This window comes from Hyperolius riggenbachi, chromosome 6 (genome assembly GCF_040937935.1).
Source record: "Hyperolius riggenbachi isolate aHypRig1 chromosome 6, aHypRig1.pri, whole genome shotgun sequence".
Classification (NCBI taxonomy): domain Eukaryota; kingdom Metazoa; phylum Chordata; class Amphibia; order Anura; family Hyperoliidae; genus Hyperolius; species Hyperolius riggenbachi.
This window is the reverse complement of record NC_090651.1, coordinates 300,836,766-300,857,818: the sequence shown is the minus strand read 5'-3', so window position 1 is coordinate 300,857,818 and position 21,053 is coordinate 300,836,766. Positions and strand designations below refer to the sequence as shown.

General features: G+C 42.9%; 1 protein-coding gene across 9 annotated transcripts in view; it reads left to right on the top strand.

Annotated features, from left to right (window-relative positions):
- Window positions 1–21,053, top strand: part of LOC137521650 (galanin peptides-like) — a 99,856-nt gene that overhangs the window by 52,383 nt on the left and 26,420 nt on the right. For 5 of the 9 annotated variants that reach the window (XM_068241171.1, XM_068241170.1, XM_068241168.1 and 2 more), the window contains one exon: window positions 9,718–9,848. The exons of 1 other annotated variant lie outside the window; for it this stretch is intronic. In XM_068241171.1, the coding sequence (XP_068097272.1) occupies window positions 9,822–9,848 (27 nt within the window). In that variant the 5' untranslated portion in view covers window positions 9,718–9,821. Of the gene's footprint in view, window positions 1–9,717; window positions 9,925–13,764; window positions 13,916–18,813; window positions 19,500–21,053 lie in introns of those variants that run through there. 3 more of the 9 variants (XM_068241174.1, XM_068241173.1, XM_068241175.1) reach the window with 3 other exon arrangements.

Below are 21,053 nucleotides of genomic sequence, written 5' to 3'. Positions count from 1 at the left end.
CTGGGTTCCTCTCTGTCACATCCCTGGCTGCAATCTCCTTTCTTCCACGGTGGTCCCTTGGAGTCCCTCAGCGATGACATGTTCCCTGCCAGCACATGTTTTTCGTCTGCCTGTGCCTTGCCAAAGAGGACCCCTGGGGCCCTGAAACAATCGTCGGCTGTGGCGGTCAGAGGCCATAACGTGTGTACTAAAACTATAAAGGGTTTGCTCTGTTCCTGATTCAGCCTGTGTGTGGACCCCTCTTTTGATTATCTGGATTACACAGCTACTGAGATCCTGCACCAGCATCCACTGCCAGGTGTGAGATTTTTTCGATTGGATGTTCCCCGTCGAGTCATTGTGATGGCGCTGCGTGTGCCCCCTGGTGTCGGGTGCATGCAGTCATCACATCTGGCTTTTGTATTGGATTCAATGCAAACATCTGTTTTGGACCCAATATATAAAAATCTAAATGTAAAAACAAAAATGCTATGGACAGCACTACTGCCCATAGCAGCACACATAACAGTGAAAAAAAAAATATATATTTTGAATAAAAATGTAGAAAACCAAAAATAGTTTTTCTCTATTTAACCAGCTGAGCGGTCTGGACGAGCTCAGCTCGTCCAGTACCGCCGGAGCCTGCCGCTCAGGCCCTGCTGGGCCGATTTGGCTCAAATAAAAAGCAGCACACGCAGCCGGCACTTTGCCAGCCGCGTGTGCTGCCTGATCGCCGCTGCAGTGCGGAGATCCGCCGCATGCAGCGGCGAAAGAGGGTCCCCCCAGCCGCCTGAGCCCAGCTGTCATACTCACCATGTCAGAAGGTTGCAGCATCCCCGAGCTGGTGTCTCTACGCGTGCGCGCGGGAGAACGCTGGGTCTTGTAGTTCCTCAAAGAACTGTCATGGCGCCCAGTGCTGCGCGATGTGCGCGCGCGCGCACTTGCGGTGGCGCGCGCACGCGCAGGGGCGCGCACCAAGTTGTGCACAGCGCTTGCGCAAAGGAGAGTGCGTGCGCAGCATTGCGCACTGCGCATGCGCGAGCGTTAATTCCGGCGCCAGTTTCAATTAGCAACAGTGTATAAGCAGCACTGCCCTTCACTGCAGTGCTGCTTGTTCTGGCAGTTTGGCTAGCGTATCTAAGTGCATTTAAACCTCTGATCTGATTTCCTGAATTGACCCTTGGCTTTGTGACCCCGACCATCCGTGATCTCCGCCTGCCCTGACCTTTGGCTTGTGTACCTGATTATCCTTGAACTCTGCCTGCCTCGACCTTTTGGCTTGTGTATCCGGTTATCCTTGATCTCTGCCTGCCTCGACCTTCGGCCTGTCCCTGACTACGTCCTGCTTTGCTACACCTGATCATCCAGCAGTGTCCTCCTGTTCTCTGAATCACTGTGGGCTTCCTCCAGCGCAACCTGGTGGGCACTAGGCAGCGAAGTGCGGCATCCCCGCTAGGGGGGTGTTCCAGCATTCCCATTAGGGGGGTGTTGGTGAAGACCCGTGGTCACTTAGACTCTGTGCTGGAGTGGTCCTATCCCAGTGGTGAGGTCAACAGTTCTTCACCCGTGACACCAGCGTAGCCGGAACAAAAAGTTCCGGCCAGCGCTAAGGGCTAGATCGGAGGCGGCTGACGTCAGGACGTCGGCTGACGTCCATGACGTCACTCCGCTCGTTGCCATGGCGACGAGGTAAGCGAAACAAGGAAGGCTGCTCATTGCGGCCTTCCTTGTTTATTCTGGGCGCCGGAGGCGATCGGAAGATCGCCTCCGGAGCGCCCTCTAGTGGGCTTTCATGCAGCCAACTTTCAGTTGGCTGCATTAAATTGTTTTTTTTTATAAAAAAAAACCCCTCCCGCAGCCTCCCTGGCGATCTTAATAGAACGCCAGGGTGGTTAATATATGCATGCTTGCAGACAGCATGCAAGACCACAACTTGCAAACAGTCCGCAAAAATGCTCAAAATATAAAGCAACGCATGAAAAAAAATTGCACCATTTTAGGTACAAAAATGATGCGGAAATTAAAAGCCAGGGAGGTTAATGGAGGATGTACATGACGACATAGCTAGGGAATAGAATAGCGCAGAGTTCCCCAACCCTGTCCTCAAGGCCCACCAACAGTACATGTTTTGCAGAAAACCACAAACATTCACAGGTGAGGTAATTAGTGTCTCAGCAGAACAGATTACCGCTGTGGATTTCCACAAAACTTGCACCGTTGGTGGGCCTTGAGGACAGGCTTGGGGAACACTGGAATAGAGGAATGGTTCTCCCTTCTGATCTGTATTTCTTCTGTCTTCAGCTTTATCTCTCTGTCTAAAGGTGCCTAATAACAGTACGATTTTTTTGAACAATCTTATTTTTGATAAGATCATTCAAATCAAAAGAAAACATCATATTTAAAGAGACCTGAATTAAAAGAAAAAAAGAGCTTTGAACTTATTGCACCCACAGCATTATAAATAGGAAATACAACTATACTATCTAGCTAAACCTAATAACCTATTAGTCGATCCTGTGATTTTATTGCACAACCTTCTGTCATGTGGATTTTTCTAATAAAGAACGGACATTTTTTCACTAAGCCAAGCCTGGTCTGCGGATCCTTTTTCCATGATTTGTGCTAAAGGACTGGCTCTCTAGATCCTGCACCGACTGGTATGTGTTACCATGGGGGTAGAGCGTTTATGAACTTGTTCTAAACCTAATAACACATTGGGATAGCCGGAAGTGGCGATTTCCAATTCCGACAAAATTTCTGCTTTCCGATAAGTGTCCTGATTTTACAGATTACTGCAGAAATCTGAATTTCTGATTTCCGGAATGTTATTTTTTTTTGTCAATAAAGTTAGTTCATTGTAAAAGTAAACAAAATGTGGAATACGCTATTTTTGCAGATGTATGCTAATATGCAGAAACCGCATTCCCTATTAGCACATGCGGTGAACAGCTGCATTCTCTGAATGGCCTAAAAATGTCTGCGGGATAGATTCTGCATTCTGTGATTGGCCTTATATTTCCAAAGGGTTCTGATTGGCCTAAAATTACTACCGTAATCAAATTTCCACAGTAAAATTCTGCATCCCCTGATTGGCCTAAGACTTCAGTGGAAATCAGATTTCCATGGAAAAATTCTGCATCCTCTGATTGGTCCAACGCTTCCTAATAATGTGATTGGGCTAAAATTTCCGAGTTGTGGCAATGCAGCATTTCCACGCAGTTCCGAGTTCAACATACCCGATTTCCGCTGTGGTAAGCACAGTTCCATTCAAAAACTCGGAAATCGGATTCAATGGAACTTTTCCAACCATCCCTACACTGTTGAACATTTTTGATAATCTGCCATGTTGATTAACCACCCATTTAAGGAGAAAATCGATAATGCGATCAATCCATATCGATTGGACCACCAGTTTGTTTGTTTTCTTTCAATACAATCTGAATAAGCGTATCAAAAATATAATTAAAATTGTACCATTAAAACTCAGAACTTTCTCTCTGCTGTAAAAGATAAGCAACAGCTTAATAACCTTTAAAGAGACTCTGAAGCGAGTCTAAAGTCACTTTTTTAACTTGTAGCCATGTTAATCATTATAAGCCCTGCTAAACCGCCGCTATCCCGCGGCAAAACGAGGGGTTTATACCCCCCCAAATCCCCCCTGCAAAATCCACGACTTTCTTGGTCGTGGATTTTGCTGCACATGGAGGCAGAGCTTTCAGCTGCAGCTCTGCCTCCATGCGCGTCAATTGCCGCCTCTCCCCCGCCCCTCTCTGAAGGAAGACTGAGAGGGGTGGGGAGAGGTGGCGATCAGCAGGGATTGACGCGCCAAGAGGCAGAGCTACAGCCATAAGCTCTGCCTCTATGAGGAAGCGCTCCCCAGACACAGGAGAGGGAATGTGGGAGGTATAAACCCCTCGTTTTGCCATGGGATAGCGGCGGTTAAGTAGAAATTATAATGGTTACCATGGCTACAAGTTAAAAAAGTGAATTTAGACTCGCTTCAGAGTCTCTTTAAATGACCTCTGTCGTGAAAATCTAATATCTTGGTCACCCCCCGAGTCCAACTCAAAACCTTTGGAGACAGAGTCTTCTGTCATGCTGTCCCTACACTTTGGAACTCCCTGCCACACTCAATCAGCACATCTCCATTCCTGGAAGCATTTAAGTCCAAACTAAAAAAGCCACCTGTTTAGTCTCGTGTTTACGAACACCTGAGGGCCCTTTCACACTTGAGCTGTGCAGCAAATTGCTGCACTGCTACCGCAGCCTAATGAAACCCTATGGGGAATTTCATACTTCCCATGTTTGGGTACACTGTGCCGGAAGTGGCCAATTTAATGCTAGCGCAGGACTATGTCACCGTGCGGGACCCGTGGCGATGTGCATCAGGCCAGAACTAATTTTCTTAATCGTAAGTGAGGACAGGCTTGTTTTCCAGAACCTGCCGTTAAAGTTGTTGCCTGTGAGGTGACCCTGGTTTGTGAGTATTTCTATACTTACCTTTGATCTTCCTCCCCCAATTCTGATTCATACTACACAATATTGGGCTCTCGGTGTCCTTGTGTCTCTTTGTTTCTGCATAACTCATGTTAGTTTATGGCGACGCAGGGTCCTTTAACGACGTTGGTAGAGATGAGCGTAATGACCTAATTACGATTTCGCGAAATTTCGCGTAATTAGTGTAATTACGATTATGGCCGTAAGTACATAATCGTAATGAAGAGGGATTTCGCGAAATTTCGCGTAAGCGTAATTTTCGCATTGCAGTGGGTTCATGCCGTAATTTCGCATTAAACGCTACCGTAATTTCGCGTTAAACCGTAACGCTCCGTATAATATAAAAAAGCCGCCGACTTTAAGGGTTAATAGCAAAGCCCCCTTAAGTGCTAAGAGCCTCAAATTTGGAGAATATATTAAGGAGATCAGGAGGAATAAGAGGAAAAATTTTTTTTTCAAAAAGACCTTATAGTTTTTGAGAAAATCGATGTTAAAGTTTCAAAGGAAAAATGTAAACATTTAAAAACCCGCCGACTTTAACGGTTAATAGCAAAGCCTGCTTAAAGTTTAGGAACACCAAATTCCCAGGGTATATTAGGGGGATCAGTGGGAATAAGAGGAAAAATTTTTTTTTCAAAAAGACCTTATAGTTTTTGAGAAAATCGATTTTTAAGTTTCAAGGGCAAAAATGTCTTTTAAATTCGGAAAATGTCAGTTTTTTTTGCACAGGTAACAATAGTGTATTATTTTCATAGATTCCCCCAAGTGGGAAGAGTTTTACTTACTTCGTTCTGAGTGTGGGAAATATAAAAAAAAAACGACGTGGGGTCCCCCCTCCCAGACCTCTTTAACCCCTTGTCCCCCATGCAGGCTGGGATAGCCAGAATGCGGAGCACCGGCCGCGTGGGGCTCCGCACCCTGACTATACCAGCCCGCATGGTCCATGGATTGGGGGGTCTCGGAAGGGGAGGGGCAGCCAAGCTTTCCCCTCCCCCTCCGAGCCCTTGTCCAATCCAAGGACAAGGGGCTCTTCTCCACCTCCGATGGGCGGTGGAGGTGGAGGCCGCGATTTCCTGGGGGGGGGGGGTTCATGGTGGAATCTGGGAGTCCCCTTTAAAAAGGGGTCCCCCAGATGCCCACCCCCCCTCCCAGGAGAAATGAGTATAGAGGTACTTGTACCCCTTACCCATTTCCTTTAAGAGTTAAAAGTAAATAAACACACAGACACTTAGAAAAAGTATTTTAATTGAACAAAAAACATAACCACGAAAAAAGTCCTTTAATATTCTTAATTAACCATTAATACTTACCTGTCCCTTTAAAAGCCAGTTCCCACGCAATATCCTCGGAAATATACTAATCAGTTACAATATAACAAAGTTATTACAATGTAACAACTTTGTTACATTGTAACTACGCCGCACCCAACGCCACTCGCCGCTCAGCCGCCGCACCCGCACGCACCCGACAGAGCTCTGAGCTATATAGCTCAGAGCTCCGTAAGCATCTTTGTATTTGGGCTCCAAGGAGCCCCATTGGTCCTTAGCAGACCAATGGGGTTCCTTTAAATCAGAAGGAACCCCATTGGTCTGCTAAGGACCAATGGGGCTCCTTGGAGCCCAAATACAAAGATGCTTACAGAGCTCTGAGCTATATAGCTCAGAGCTCTGTCGGGTGCGTGCGGGACGCTAAGTCCCCGCCGGCTCCCGCTGCCTTCCCCGCCTCTCCCACATGTCACCCACATGTCACCCACATGTGGGTGACATGTGGGTGACAGATGTGGGCGGGGTGGACAGCGGGAGCCGGCGGGGACTTAGCGTCCCGCACGCACCCGACAGAGCTCTGAGCTATATAGCTCAGAGCTCTGTAAGCATCTTTGTATTTGGGCTCCAAGGAGCCCCATTGGTCCTTAGCAGACCAATGGGGTTCCTTCTGATTTAAAGGAACCCCATTGGTCTGCTAAGGACCAATGGGGCTCCTTGGAGCCCAAATACAAAGATGCTTACGGAGCTCTGAGCTATATAGCTCAGAGCTCTGTCGGGTGCGTGCGGGTGCGGCGGCTGAGCGGCGAGTGGCGTCGGGTGCGGCATAGTTACAATGTAACAAAGTTGTTACATTGTAATAACTTTGTTATATTGTAACTGATTAGTATATTTCCAAGGATATTGCGTGGGAACTGGCTTTTAAAGGGACAGGTAAGTATTAATGGTTAATTAAGAATATTAAAGGACTTTTTTCGTGGTTATGTTTTTTGTTCAATTAAAATACTTTTTCTAAGTGTCTGTGTGTTTATTTACTTTTAACTCTTAAAGGAAATGGGTAAGGGGTACAAGTACCTCTATACTCATTTCTCCTGGGAGGGGGGGTGGGCATCTGGGGGACCCCTTTTTAAAGGGGACTCCCAGATTCCACCATGAACCCCCCCCCCAGGAAATCGCGGCCTCCACCTCCACCGCCCATCGGAGGTGGAGAAGAGCCCCTTGTCCTTGGATTGGACAAGGGCTCGGAGGGGGAGGGGAAAGCTTGGCTGCCCCTCCCCTTCCGAGACCCCCCAATCCATGGACCATGCGGGCTGGTATAGTCAGGGTGCGGAGCCCCACGCGGCCGGTGCTCCGCATTCTGGCTATCCCAGCCTGCATGGGGGACAAGGGGTTAAAGAGGTCTGGGAGGGGGGACCCCACGTCGTTTTTTTTTATATTTCCCACACTCAGAACGAAGTAAGTAAAACTCTTCCCACTTGGGGGAATCTATGAAAATAATACACTATTGTTACCTGTGCAAAAAAAACTGACATTTTCCGAATTTAAAAGACATTTTCGCCCTTGAAACTTAAAAATCGATTTTCTCAAAAACTATAAGGTCTTTTTGAAAAAAAAATTTTTCCTCTTATTCCCACTGATCCCCCTAATATACCCTGGGAATTTGGTGTTCCTAAACTTTAAGCAGGCTTTGCTATTAACCGTTAAAGTCGGCGGGTTTTTAAATGTTTACATTTTTCCTTTGAAACTTTAACATCGATTTTCTCAAAAACTATAAGGTCTTTTTGAAAAAAAAAATTTTCCTCTTATTCCTCCTGATCTCCTTAATATATTCTCCAAATTTGAGGCTCTTAGCATTTAAGGGGGCTTTGCTATTAACCCTTAAAGTCGGCGGCTTTTTTATATTATATGGAGCGTTACGGTTTAACGCGAAATTACGGTAGCGTTTTATGCGAAATTACGGCATGAACGAAACGCGAAATTTCGCATTGAAAATTACGCTTACGGTATTTTCAATTACGATTTTAATGGCAATTACGCTGCCGCAATTTCGCATCGTAATCGCGAATTTCGCATGCGTAATTATGGTAATGCGAAATTTCGAAAATTTCAGCTCAACTCTAGACGTTGGTGTTGCAGCATGCATGCGCGGAAGCGTATTTTTACAACATGCTTCTGAATACCCGAAGCAGGAAGTGACCGCAAAGCACGTGTCACTTCCTGCTTGGCCAGTGGCCAGACAGGGAACACCGCGTAGTGACGCAGTGTTCCCTGAATGCCTCTTTTTGGTGATGCGGTGCGGAGGGCGCGACGCACTGCATTGCTAATGACATTATACAGTGTGAAACTAGCCTGACTGTTTCCTCTGTAACACAGTCCAGCCTGCAACCCTTTATTGTTCTGAGACATATCTATGCGCTTTGAGTCCTATGGGAGAAAAGCGCTTTACAAATGTTATTGTATATGGTATAATATTATTTGTAAAATACACTAAAGTAAGCAAACCCCTAATGGATTTTTTTACTATCTTGTATCCTTATCTCTATGATGCAGACATGTTGGATTTTTCTATGCTATTTCCATGCCCCAGACAATCACTGTAGTGCTGTAGATATACTCTGTGGTCACTCGCTGTGCTGACAGCTAATGGGCAGCGTACCCTAGCTTGATTTTCAGATGTATGGTCAGATATTGGCATCTATCAAGTTGCTACTCCAGCTGAGTAATTTAATTTCCTAATAGCTTCTTATACTCTGCACAAGTGAAATTGCACCACCATGAAGAACTATACATATCATATGCAAATCACAGTACTGGTAGAAGAGAGAATCATATGCAAATGATTACGTTTTCGTACGTAGCGGGTCACGGACACCCAGTTTGTGGTGAGACCGTATCCATGAGCGGCTTCACCTGAATTAGTCGAAGCGTGCAATTGCCATGTGTGTTGGGTGTGACAGGAGTATGTAAGTACCATCAAGCGAGGGAGTGGATCTGACAGGTGCGCAGATTTATCAAACAGGCTCACCAAGACCCATTTGCAATGGCAACTGGCACCTTAAACAGCCTGCCAACAGTCCCCTGTACAGAACCTCCCCCCCCCCTCCATGTGCAGCTGCAGCCACTTTTGCTCTGAGCTCACATTCCACATACCACCAATCCCTCCATATACAGCAGTTCTCCTCTTTGCTATGCCATTTGCAGCCCCCCACGCCAACCTCCCCTTTTGGACAGCAGCTTTCCTAGACCACAACATATGTAGCTCTGCAGCCCCTCCAGAAGTCTGGTTCTGCCTATGCAGCTCCGTAACAGCCATCTTGAATACGTTCATATATTACTGCTAGTGGTTGTCATGTATCTAGGAGGACTCGTAGAGAAGCATGTGATTTGTTTGATCAGCTGATAGATATGCAAAGCTCTGATTTGCTGTGATCACATTCTGCTTTTAGCATTAGCACATGATCATGACTAGCAAATCAGAGACTTACATATCTATCACCTGACCAAACCGATCACTTGCTTCTCCATGAGTTCTCCTAGACATGACCATCACTAATTACTGCTTTGTAGTAAAAGTAAAATAAATCCTTAATGTACACCAGAATAGGTCCAGACATTTATTTGGGACTTCTTTGTTTACTACAGTAGTAAATCAGAATGGTTCCTGGCTTAGAGATGGAGTGTGAAAATGATAAATATTCTTCTGTAATCGTTTAGATCACCCTGACAAAAGAAAAAGGAAAACAAAAAATTAAAACTGATTTTTGCTTGCTAAACATAAACAAAAGTATATTCTGATTTTGTTTCATTATCTGAGCATTGATAAAGTAAGATTGTTAAAAAGTCTCTCTGGAAAAAGAAACTTAATTCTTCGGTTTAATGGAACGATGTTGATTATGATAACTTAGCAATTTTCATGTAAGTGGAACAAACATAACGACTGGACATTCTCTAACAGATTTTCGATTTTCATTAACATCAGGTTCAAAAGAAACACGGTGGCCAGTGGAATGCTATTACCATGAGAAAAGATTTGATCAGATGACATTAAGAAAATAATCTCCAGTCATTGAAAGACTGCAGGAAATGGGGTCTTCCTGGTACAATGTCAGGGTAACAGCTATTAAGTAAAATTACTTTATATTGCAGTTGTTCAAATCCATTTGCAATTTCCAGCTCGTTCAAGGAAGTAAGTAGCAGAGTTATAGCTATAGTCACATTAAAGCAGAACTCCTGCTAGGTATAAATATACTGTACATATATATAAAAAAATCAGATCATTGTGAATTCTTGAAACCGTGAGAGTTAACAAGCACTCTGGATAGTGTAATGGTTAAGGGCTCTGCCTCTGACACAGGTGACCTGGGTTTGAATCTTGGTTCTGCCTGTTCAGTAATCCAGCACTTATTCAGTCAGGAGACCTTAGGCAAGACTCCCTAACGCTGCTACTGCCTATAGAGCACATCCTAGTGGCTGCAGCTCTGGCGCTTTGAGTCTACCAGGAGAAAAGCGCGATATAAATGTTCTCTGTCTGTCTGTGTCTGTTTCACTGCGCATGTGCAGTTCAGAATCATTTGTCACTGTTTGGAGGACCATCTGGGAGGCTGGAGGGAGATGTGGACCAGGACCCGGAGGGATCCCAAAGACAAGAAACAGCATGAGGGATCAGTATTAGGTAATCTGGCCCAGCATGGCCCTAAATTTTTCCCCGCTTCAGAGGTACTTTATAGGGTACCTGAACCAAATAAAAAAGTGTAATTTAAGCATTGGGACTTTTTGATTTATGTTATTAATGGAAGTTAGAGGTGTATGTGAGTTCCAGAGTCCCCCTGTTCCCTGTTCTAGCTACCTTTATTTCTCCAATTCCAATGGGAATGAGTCACCTGCAGGGCCGGATTTCTGGAAAGGCCACAAAGGCCCAGGTCTTGGGTGGCTGCATCCCAAGGGGGCACCTGGACATGGAGGGGTTGCTACATATGAGAGGAGAACAACACATGAAAAAGGGAAATTGATGCTCAAGGGAGCTATTCATGGTAGAAAGGGACTGCTGTGCACAGATGATACACAAGGAAGAGGGGGCTGCACATGGAATGGGAGGGGAGCTTTACTAAAGAAGAATCCGGTATAAAGTGTAAATGCAAATCTATTAAAAATGTATTGATATATAGAATTAAAATTGGTTAAAAAGTCGTAGTAAATAGCAGGGCTTTCAATATTGCATTGCTGGCCAGCTTAGCAATCATTAAGCTTCATTATAGTCATTGATAGTGGTACCTCTTTAACCTCCCTGGCGGTTTATTAAAATCCGCCAGGGGGCAGCAAATACGTTTTTTTTTTTTAAAAAAAATTCTTTTTCATGTAGCGAGACAATGTCTCGCTACATGATAGCCGCTGCCGAGCGGCATCCCCCCAGCCCCTCCGATCGCCTTCGGCGATCAGAGATCAAGAGATCCCGTTCAAAGAACGGGATCTCTTGGAGGGCTTCCCCCGTCGCCATGGCGACGGGGCGGGATGACGTCACCGACGTCATCGACGTCGTGACGTCAAAGGGGAATCTGATCCACCCCACGGCGCTGCCTGGCACTGATTGGCCAGGCAGCGCACGGGGTCTGGGGGGGGGCGGCTGCGGCGACGCGTATAGCGGCGGATCGGCGGGTAGCGGCGGCGATCGGAGGTTACACGCAGCTAGCAAAGTGCTAGCTGCGTGTAACAAAAAAAAAATTATGCAAATCGGCCCAGCGGGGCCTGAGCGGTGCCTCCCGGCGGCATAGCCCGAACTCAGTTCGGGCTTACCGCCAGGGAGGTTAAATATGATGGAAAGTAATCACAGTCGTATCCCGTATCTTCAGTTAGTATATATATTTCAACTGTGTATTCATCCATAGGTGGTGCAATATTCCCAAAGTTGATCAGTTCATTGCTGCATATATAAAGACGCTTGCCAGGCACTATTGCAATATTATTCACATCTACCATTCAAACAATAAGCAGACTGCCCTCCAATATAAGCTCATAGCAAGAGAGCACATATGTATAAGCAACATGAATAGAACTCAGCGGGCCTCCGCATTTAACTTCACCATGTAATTGTCTCACTAATCCTTTTCGGTTCACGTAGTGCATGGGCGAGCACTGAGGTCTCTGTCCACCATTGAGCAACTGCAGTTGAGGGTTGTAGCATGTCACTCACTGCTCTGTGCTAAATAGTAAGAAGACCTGTCACCGGCTGGTGTCCCAGCGCGGTGTCTCCGTAGGTCTCTGCTCTGCTCAGTTTTTCACAAAGCGCTTGGTGCTAATAGACTCTGCCCACGTGTGTAGTGGAGGCATATGCCGGCCAGATACAAAGAAACCCCGCACACTTGGGAGGAGAGTCGCTGCACAAGAAAGGGGAGACACAACATACTTGGCCTAGAGACACAAAAAGTATGAATTCGGCCTTGGCCACCTGGAAGTGCCTGAGAATGCATGCATATGGTTGTTCAAACCGCACATGACCAGTGCACAGAACATGCAAACCATAAGCATATATTGTCCAAAGTAAGATGCAAACCATGGATGCTGTGCTGAAACATAAGAATACCCCATCACAAAGTAATCCCAGCTTCCTGGAAAGCCTGTACATTTAATTATTCAGCTGTCTACTTTTTCACTCATGCCCAGGACAGAATAAACTTTGCAAACCGAATGAGGTTGTACATTTACCTTTTGCTAGATTCAAGTAAAAAGAGTTAATCTAGAATGCAGTTGCATGCCTTGCCTGATTTGTAACAGATTTCCATACTTTCCTCATTGTCATTAAGGGCTCTACAGAAATTACCTTGCTAATTATGTCCTCTACCTATCTTAGTTGCTTTACACATACTCGGAGGAGTGTTTTAATTGAGCCTCTTGTTGAAGGAACATCATTAAGATAAAAGTTCTTAATGGGGAGACAGATTTCCACATAATGATTTTACTATTCACTGTTGTTCCAGGTCTTTCTCTAAAATGCATGGGTAGACCAAGGGAAGATAAAAAGATAATGATCAAAGAAAATCAGCAACCTGACTCACCCCCTAGATCATATTTCTAAATACAAAGCAAGCACAATTACCCTTTCTTAGCCACCCAATGATCTCCTAAGCTTTAGGCCTTTTGGAGACAAGTTACTGAACTTGGTTCATGGCTGCTAGTAATCCCTACACTATAACACTAGTACCGTCAGTTAATCTTTGGAGGAAAAATTTGTAAGAGGAATATGGAGGCAGACATATCTATTCCTTTTCAAAAATGTAACTTGCTTGACTCTCATGCAACCTACAACCTTTTCAATCACCAACCAATACTGATTATGTAGATAAGGTGTTCTGGTTCCAGCTTCTGCTCCACCTACAGTATATTTCCAACATCATACAAATATATTATTTGTGTTTTTTCAAACCAGCTGCTTTGACTGTAAATTCCCACCATGCTTGGTTTGGGCAAGTGATCACACACATGAGAAAATCTCTATTATGACCCAGCTGGATATAACAAACCCTGCCTCTACTGGTATTCGAAATAGGCACAAGTATCTGCAGACACAAGTTGGAGGATTGGGAATACTTGCAAATTTCCTGTGTAAGCTCACAGTCATAACTCTTCTCCAGTGTCCTTCAAAGTAAGCCCTGTTTTGCTAATAAAAACAAGTAAACATACCAGGAATTAGGAGGAAGCTGGCTGACCCTCTTCAAAGCAGTTATGGTTGGTGAATACTAGGAAGGTTAGGGATAGATTGGGATGGTTAGGAATTAGATTTATGAGTAAGGGTCAAGGTGTGTACACACACACTACGGCCACCAATGACGGGTCCGTCAGACCCTCCCGCTGGGCGGACTTTCAGGCGACAGTAGCACGTGTGTACGCTCTGTCGGCAGACTAATAAGGCTGTTTCTGAACGATCCGCTGAGCTGAACTGTGTCACACTGTATTGTAGTGGCAAAATGTGCCCTTAGAATTAACAATCTCCTATTGCTGGCAGAGAGATAGCTAAAATGAACTTTTTTTGCAGATTTACATGTGTGGAGGCTGCAAGGCCACAGGTGGATGCAGTTCATGATTGATATTTCCTATAGCTTTGCAGCTGTGGTAGTCAGATCAGTACTGTATCAGATGTTTCTTGACATCTGACGTAATGTCCAGCAGTGCACAGCAGCATACAGGTAAACAATCAACGGGTTAAATATGGTGGCCTTGAAGTATGGCGTGTATAGATCTGTAGTGGGATGCTTGCTGGATAATTAATGGCAAAACTCTACCTATTCCAACCCTATACCAGAGTAGCAGAGAGCAGAGTGATTGAAGCTTTGGTGCTGAAGAGAAGTAGGAAGTAATTGCATGGTGGTGACTTATATTGGAGATATCCACTTCCTGTCAAGGTGTATGTTTCAAAATTGAGTGCGAGCGCAAATGAAAAAGAAATCATTTTATGCCAGTAGTAGAATATCTGTAAATGTATCGATATTCTATAACTGATATAGTGAAATATCGGTAATATTTGGCAATATTTCACTATGACCTAACCTCTCCCTACTCTTACACAGAACCCTCCCCTGGTGGGCAACTGATAACCTCCTCGGCAACTAATACCCCCCGACAACTTATAACCCCACCCTACCTCCCCACAACTAATAACTCCCCCCAGACAACTAATAACCATCCCACCTTGGCAACTAATAACCTCCTTCCCTGGTTGCAGCTAGCCTTAACCCTTACACCCCCCCCCCCCCCCCCAGCGACAAGAATGGATGCCCGCAATGCAATCTATGGCTACTAATAACAGGAGCTTCGTTAGCTGCCCCTCTCTCAAGGGAATAAGTATAAGGATACATTAGTAACTCTTACCGTTCCCACAAGTAGTTAGGAAAAATAGTGACAACAGAAATATTTTTAATGAAAGAGTAAAAGCACATACTGGCCAAATTTGTTTTGTTAATACCCCACTTCATAATCTTACAATCTGTCCTAACTGACTCATAAGAGTTGTAATCCCCTGGTATCTTCTGGTTGAGTGCATAACTCAAAATATTGAGTTAGTTTAGGATTAATAATCGATTGAGATAGTTTTGATTTAGGAGTCATTTATAGAGTGTAGGCTAGACTTAAAGGGCAGCTGAAGTGAGAGGGATATGGAGGCTGCCATATTTATTTCACATAGAGCAATACCAGTTGCCTGGCTGTCCTGCTGATCTTCTGCCTCTTATATTTTTAGCCATAGCCCCTGAACAAGCATGCAGCAGATCAGGTGTTTCTGACTATTTTGTCGGATATGACAGGATTAGCAGCATGCTTGTTTCTGATGTGAGTTAGACACTACTGCAGCCAAACTGATCAGCGGGGCTGCCAGGAAACCGGTATTGTTTAAAAAGAAATAAATCTGGCACCCTCCATATTCTCCTCACTTCAGTTGTCCTTTAGGGCTTATTCACACCTAGGGCGTTTTGCGTTTTTATTTGAGCGCTGGTGATTTTTAAAAACACCCTAAAATCGCTAGTGCAATGATTCCTTATGGGACAGTTTATATCAGCGGGTTTCGACCACTTTCCGCTCAGCAAAGCGCTGCATGTACCATTTTCAGGGCGATTTTGCTACAATGGAAGGTATAGGAAAAGCGCAAAACGCTCACAAATCGCTTTACCCAACGATTGCGTTCGCGTTTTTAAGAATAAATACATTGTATTTATTCATTTCCGGGTGAAAGAGTTCACTTCCTGTCTGTCGTCAGGAAGTGAAAAATCTGAATTGCTCTGCAAAAGCGCTTTGTACAAAATCGTAGCGCGCAGTGGAGCACAGGGAGGGGGAAAAAGCGCAAAAAATCGAAAATCGCTGACATCAGCGATTTCTATTTTAGATGTGAACAAACCTTTAAATAAAATTATAGCCAAGTGTTAAGCATTTAGGTTATTGTAGGGTGAAACAATTATTGTTATTATTAATAAACTTTATAAAGCGTTAACATATTTCACAGTGCTGTACAATAGACTGGAGAGACATTACAAAATTAACCACTTACTGACACATTAAAACGTCCTATTGGAGCCTGTTAACGGCTCCAGGATGTTTTAATGCATTGCTTGCTCCCCCCGCCACTGTGCACGTGTGTGCACCTCCCCCGCCACCGTAAATAGTTGCCTTAGGGACTTAGCTTTTTAATCTATATTTTATGAGGGTATATTACTATTACTTTACTACATAGGGGCCTGTTATTATGGAAAAAAGACAGACAAATTACACCTACTGTATATTTCCCAATAACATATTGTCGCCATACATTGTCATAGGGACATCATTTAAACATAATAATTGGGACAAATGGGCAAATACAATTTGTGAGTTTTATCCACAGGAGAATGTTTTATTGTAAAACTATAATGGCCAAAACCTGAGAAATAATGATTTTTTTTCCATTTTTTTTATTGTTCCCATTAAAATGCATTTACAATAAAAAAATTCTTGGCAAAATGTACTACCCACAGAAAGCATAATTGGTGGCAAAAAAAAAACAAGGTATAAATCATTTTGTTGTGATTAGTAGTAATAAAGTTATTGCCGAATAAAAGGGAAGAGCACTGACAGGTGGAAATTGCTCTTGTCCGTTAGGGTAAAACACCTATGGGGTGAAGTGGTTAAACAATGTTACACAGGGACGTTACTGCATTAAACAATGGTGCACACAATAGCGATGTAACAATAAACAATGGTGCGCAGAATGCAATGTAGGGATACATAAAGCAGACAATTCACTGAGTCCATGTGTTGGTAAAGAAGAGCATATAGGGAAGAGGGCCCTGCCAAGTAGGCTTACAATCTAAGGCTAGGGTCACGCTTATTTGAATCGTAAAACGATAATGATAGTCTGTGGGCCACACAAAAAACGCATTGGTATATGTTTTTCAGTGTGTTTTTAGATGTGTTTAAAAACGCTCATCAAGTTCATTCTTTCTGAATACTATATGCAGAACGTGTTTCCTATGTGAAAAAACAAACAAACAAATGCATATTACATGAGTTTTTAATGTGTTTTTATTTTTATTTTTTTTATCAAATAAGGCAAAAACTAATTTGAAATAGATTTTTTATTACTTGTTAAATATGAATATTGATTAGAAAAATGCAAACCCATGAAAATGCATAAAAATGCACATAAAAAATGCGAACACAGGAAAAATGCAAACAAGCGCCCATGGCAGAAAATTGATAGTTTTCTGCATGGACAAGTGTGACCCTAGACCAGGGTTGTCAAACTCAAATACAAAGAGGGCCAAAATTGTATACTGAGACCTAGCCACGGGCCAACCTCAATGTCTGCTGGCCACCTTCCTCCCTTATAAAGTTCCCTGGTGTCTAGTGGTCCTTCTTCCCCTATTCAGTTCCCTGGTGTCTAGAGGCCGCAACCCTCCCCTATAAAGTTCCCTAATGTATATTGCTTTCCTCGCCCCTCCCCCATATTGCTTCCCTGAATTCTAAGGCTTCACCTCCAATATAGCTTCCCTGGTGGTCTAGAGAGGGCCAAGCATAATGCAAGTGGGGAAACTACTTGAGGGCCAAATTTAATGGCTCTGAGGGCCAGATTTGGCCCTTGGGCCAGAGTTTGACATGTATGCCCTACACTAAGGCAGAGGTGCCCACAGTTTTCAGCTTGTAAGCTACTTTGAAAATTATGGATTGAAAACGATCAACCAGGTAGAATCTACCTACAGATGTAAGCCACAAATGCAGCACATGCACAGCAGCAGTCCATTAATAATTACTACATACCGCCAGTCAACTAGATGCATATCTTAGAGTCCTCCTCAGTAAAGCCTTATAAAACAGTGCTTGACCAAATAGAGTTAGAAAATCATAAACAGTTTCCATCAAAATTGTAACCAGCAGTAGAACATAATGCTTCTAAATGTATGGCTCCCCACTTTGCAACACTATCCTCCTCTACACTGCTGTGCAAAGCTTCAGGACAGCATATTGCACTAATCTCATGCATGTCAAAGAGACAGAGTATAATGCATATGTCACTCAGGTGGTCGATGTGGGATCTATCCAGAAGTCCTTTGGGATCTACCACTAGATCACGATCTACCTATTTGGTACCCCTGATCTAAGGGGTTAGGGAGAGGAATACATAAGGGGGTAGGTTGTGTCCAAGGGAGAGGGTTGATCCTCTAAAAAATGCCAGGTAAGCAATAATGAACAGATGGGTCTTAATGGCCTGCATGTATGAGTAGAAGGTGGGGGCGAGCCTGATGAAGAAAGTGAGTTCCACAGAGTAGGGGCTGCTCTGGAGAAGTCCTAGAGGCTAGAGCCTCCCTAGTGAGCATGAGCAAGTGATGCAATGGGTGGACATCAGTAAAGTGTTGGAGGAGTAGACAGATCAGGTTTGGGAGTATCTCTGGGCGAGATCCGAGATGTACAAGGGGAGGTATGGTGGATGGATTTGTTTGCCAGGCAGAGCATTTAAAATTTAATTCTGAGGGGGACAGGGAGCCAGATAAGGGTTATGCAAAGAGGACAAAGAGTATTTAAGCTATAAAAAGGGGCAGTAGGAGGGGTAAATGAGCCTGGCAGGTGCGTTCATAACAGATTGGAGGGGTCGGAGTCTGGTCTCAGGAAATTCAGAAATCATGGCATTGCAGTAGTCCAGATGGGAGATGACCAGAGCATGGGCCAGGAGTTTGGCAGTATCAGAGGATAGAGGCGAATAAAACTGAGGTATCGAGGAGGAAGGGGTAAAATAGAGGCAAAGTGATGATGAGTTTAGGGTTAAACGTGTGGAAGGGAGTGAGGTTAAATTCAGGCCAAGCTAAGCAGTACGAAGGAAGGAAAAATCAGAATATTGGGATTGTTCATAATGCACATGTCAGATGCCAGTTGTTGAGCACTATTTAAAAAATGTGTATTTTTGTTAATGGTAATGCCCCATGCTCAAGAGATCCCCTCTCTCTATTACATCTTCTAGCTGGTGAGTGAGGAGACACTATGATAGTGGAGCAGTATGGGCCTTGCACACTGGAACAGAGCTGTGGAAAACAGATGGGTCAATGATCATTCTGGAAGAAGTAACTTCACCATCAAATAGTTATTATTTAAAGTTGACTGAAATAGCCATCCGAAATTATGGGGATTAACATTGAGGCAAAGCTCATATTGAAGTTCAGTACAGTCAACCAGCACTAGCAACTCATCCCTTGTATGCCAATGAAAAATTATACCAAACATTTAAAAATGCTTCCCATAAAACAACTTCTTGATGTTTCAGTGAACTGTATAGCTGCGTATTTATAACAAGATGATGATTGCAGTTCTGTTAAGTTCATATGAAGTAGGGAGAAAAAATAAAGAGTAAAAAATGATCCTATATAAGAAAGCAAACCCATTGACTTAAATTTACCGGCATTAGGCGGAAACCAATTATAGATAATTACAGTTATCAAACTAATTTTCTCATTGAAAAGGCAAATAACAGCGTTCACCTAATCATAAACCTTTTTTTCTTTTTTTTCTTTTTGCGTATTTGTCATTTTATGATCCCTCCTCTTCCCCCTCCTTGATAATGATAAAAAATTGCACTCTCTGTATAAATACCCTACAAGTGTCCAGGTTCTTCTGACACTGAACGTGTGGCTGAGTAACATCAAGCTCACAAGATTATTGCCACCGTCTTTGCCACATTATACTAAGAAACAGGAAAAAAAATACAAAAGAAAAAAAAAATCTCTTAAGCGTTCAGAACTAAGAAAATATCAGTATAAGGTAAGATCTTTCTGCTTGGCTTTCTTGAATGTATTATTGTAGACTGGCGTGATTTTAATCAGAAAGCAAAAAAACGATTGACAATTTTAAAGATGTTAATGTATTCTAAACAGATAAATAATTATGTATATAGCTACTTCCATAGTGCTTTACACACTTCATAATAATGTCACAAATTGATCTCCAGAGGATCTCACAATTTAATTCCTACTATAGTCACAGGCTCTGACACAGTTACCTTTTCTCATAGTTTTCTCACAAGAGATGGGGGGCCATATGCAATTACATTTTTCACCTGAGTTTTCTCCTAGGTAATATTTTCACAACATAATGGGCCATATGCAATTAACTTTTTCTCCTGAGTTTTCTCCTAGGTGGTATTTTTAAACTTGGTAATAAAATGCATTTTAGGCCACCAGAAAGCAAAAGAAATACTCAAAATAATTTTGATAGTACTTTATCATTTACTTTTTGGTACTTTTTTAGTTGAAAAGTACTGGAAAGTTATTTTAAATAGAAGATGAAAAATTATCTCCTAGGAGAAAACTCAGGTGAAAAAGGGAATGGCCCATATGCAATTCACCTTTTCTAATGACTTTTCACCTAGGTGCTATTTCAACACCTTGGCCCATATGCAATTCACTTTTTCAACTGAGTTTTCTCCTAGGAGATAATTTTTCATCTGTGATTTAAAATAACTTTCCAACACTTTTCAACTAAAAAGTACCAAAAAGTAAGTGACAAAGTAATGTCAAAATTATTTAGAGTATTTTCGTGCTTTTTGGTGGCTTAAAATGCATTTTATTGACAAGTTTAAAAATATCACCAAGGTGAAAAGTCAGGAGAAAAAGTTAATTGCATATGGCCCCTTATCATAAAAATGCATTTTAAACCACCAGCTAGCAAAATAATACTAAACATATTTTTATAGTGCTTTTTCACCAACATTTGGGTACTTTTTTCAATGGTAAAATGCTAAAAAAAATTAGTTTACAGAGAAGATGAAAATTATCTCCTAGGAGATAATTCAGGTGGAAAAAATAATTGCATATGGGCTAATAATTTTACTTTTTCACTTACTGGACCATATTCATTTGACCTTTTTCTACTTAGTTTTCTCCTAGGTGAAAAGTTGTCAATAAAATGCCTTTCATACCACTAGCAAGCAAAAAAAATACTCAAAATAATTTTGATAGTACTTTTTCACCTACTTTTTGGTACTTTTTCAGTTGCAAAGTGCTGAAAAGTTATTTTAAATAGAAGATGAAAAATGATCTCCTAGGAGAGAACTTAGGAGGAAAAAAATTGCATATAGGTCACTTTCTCTTTTGCAGAGTGCTGAAAAATTATTTTAAATAGAAGATGAAAAAATATCTCATAGGAGAAATTGCATAAATAGCATATCGGCCGTTGTCTCACCATGGCCCATATGCAATTCACTTCTTCACCTGAGTTTTCTCACAGGTGAAATTTTCAAACTTGTCAATAAAATGCCTTTTAAACCACCAACAACCAACCAAATACTCAAAATAATTTTGATAGTACTTTTTCATG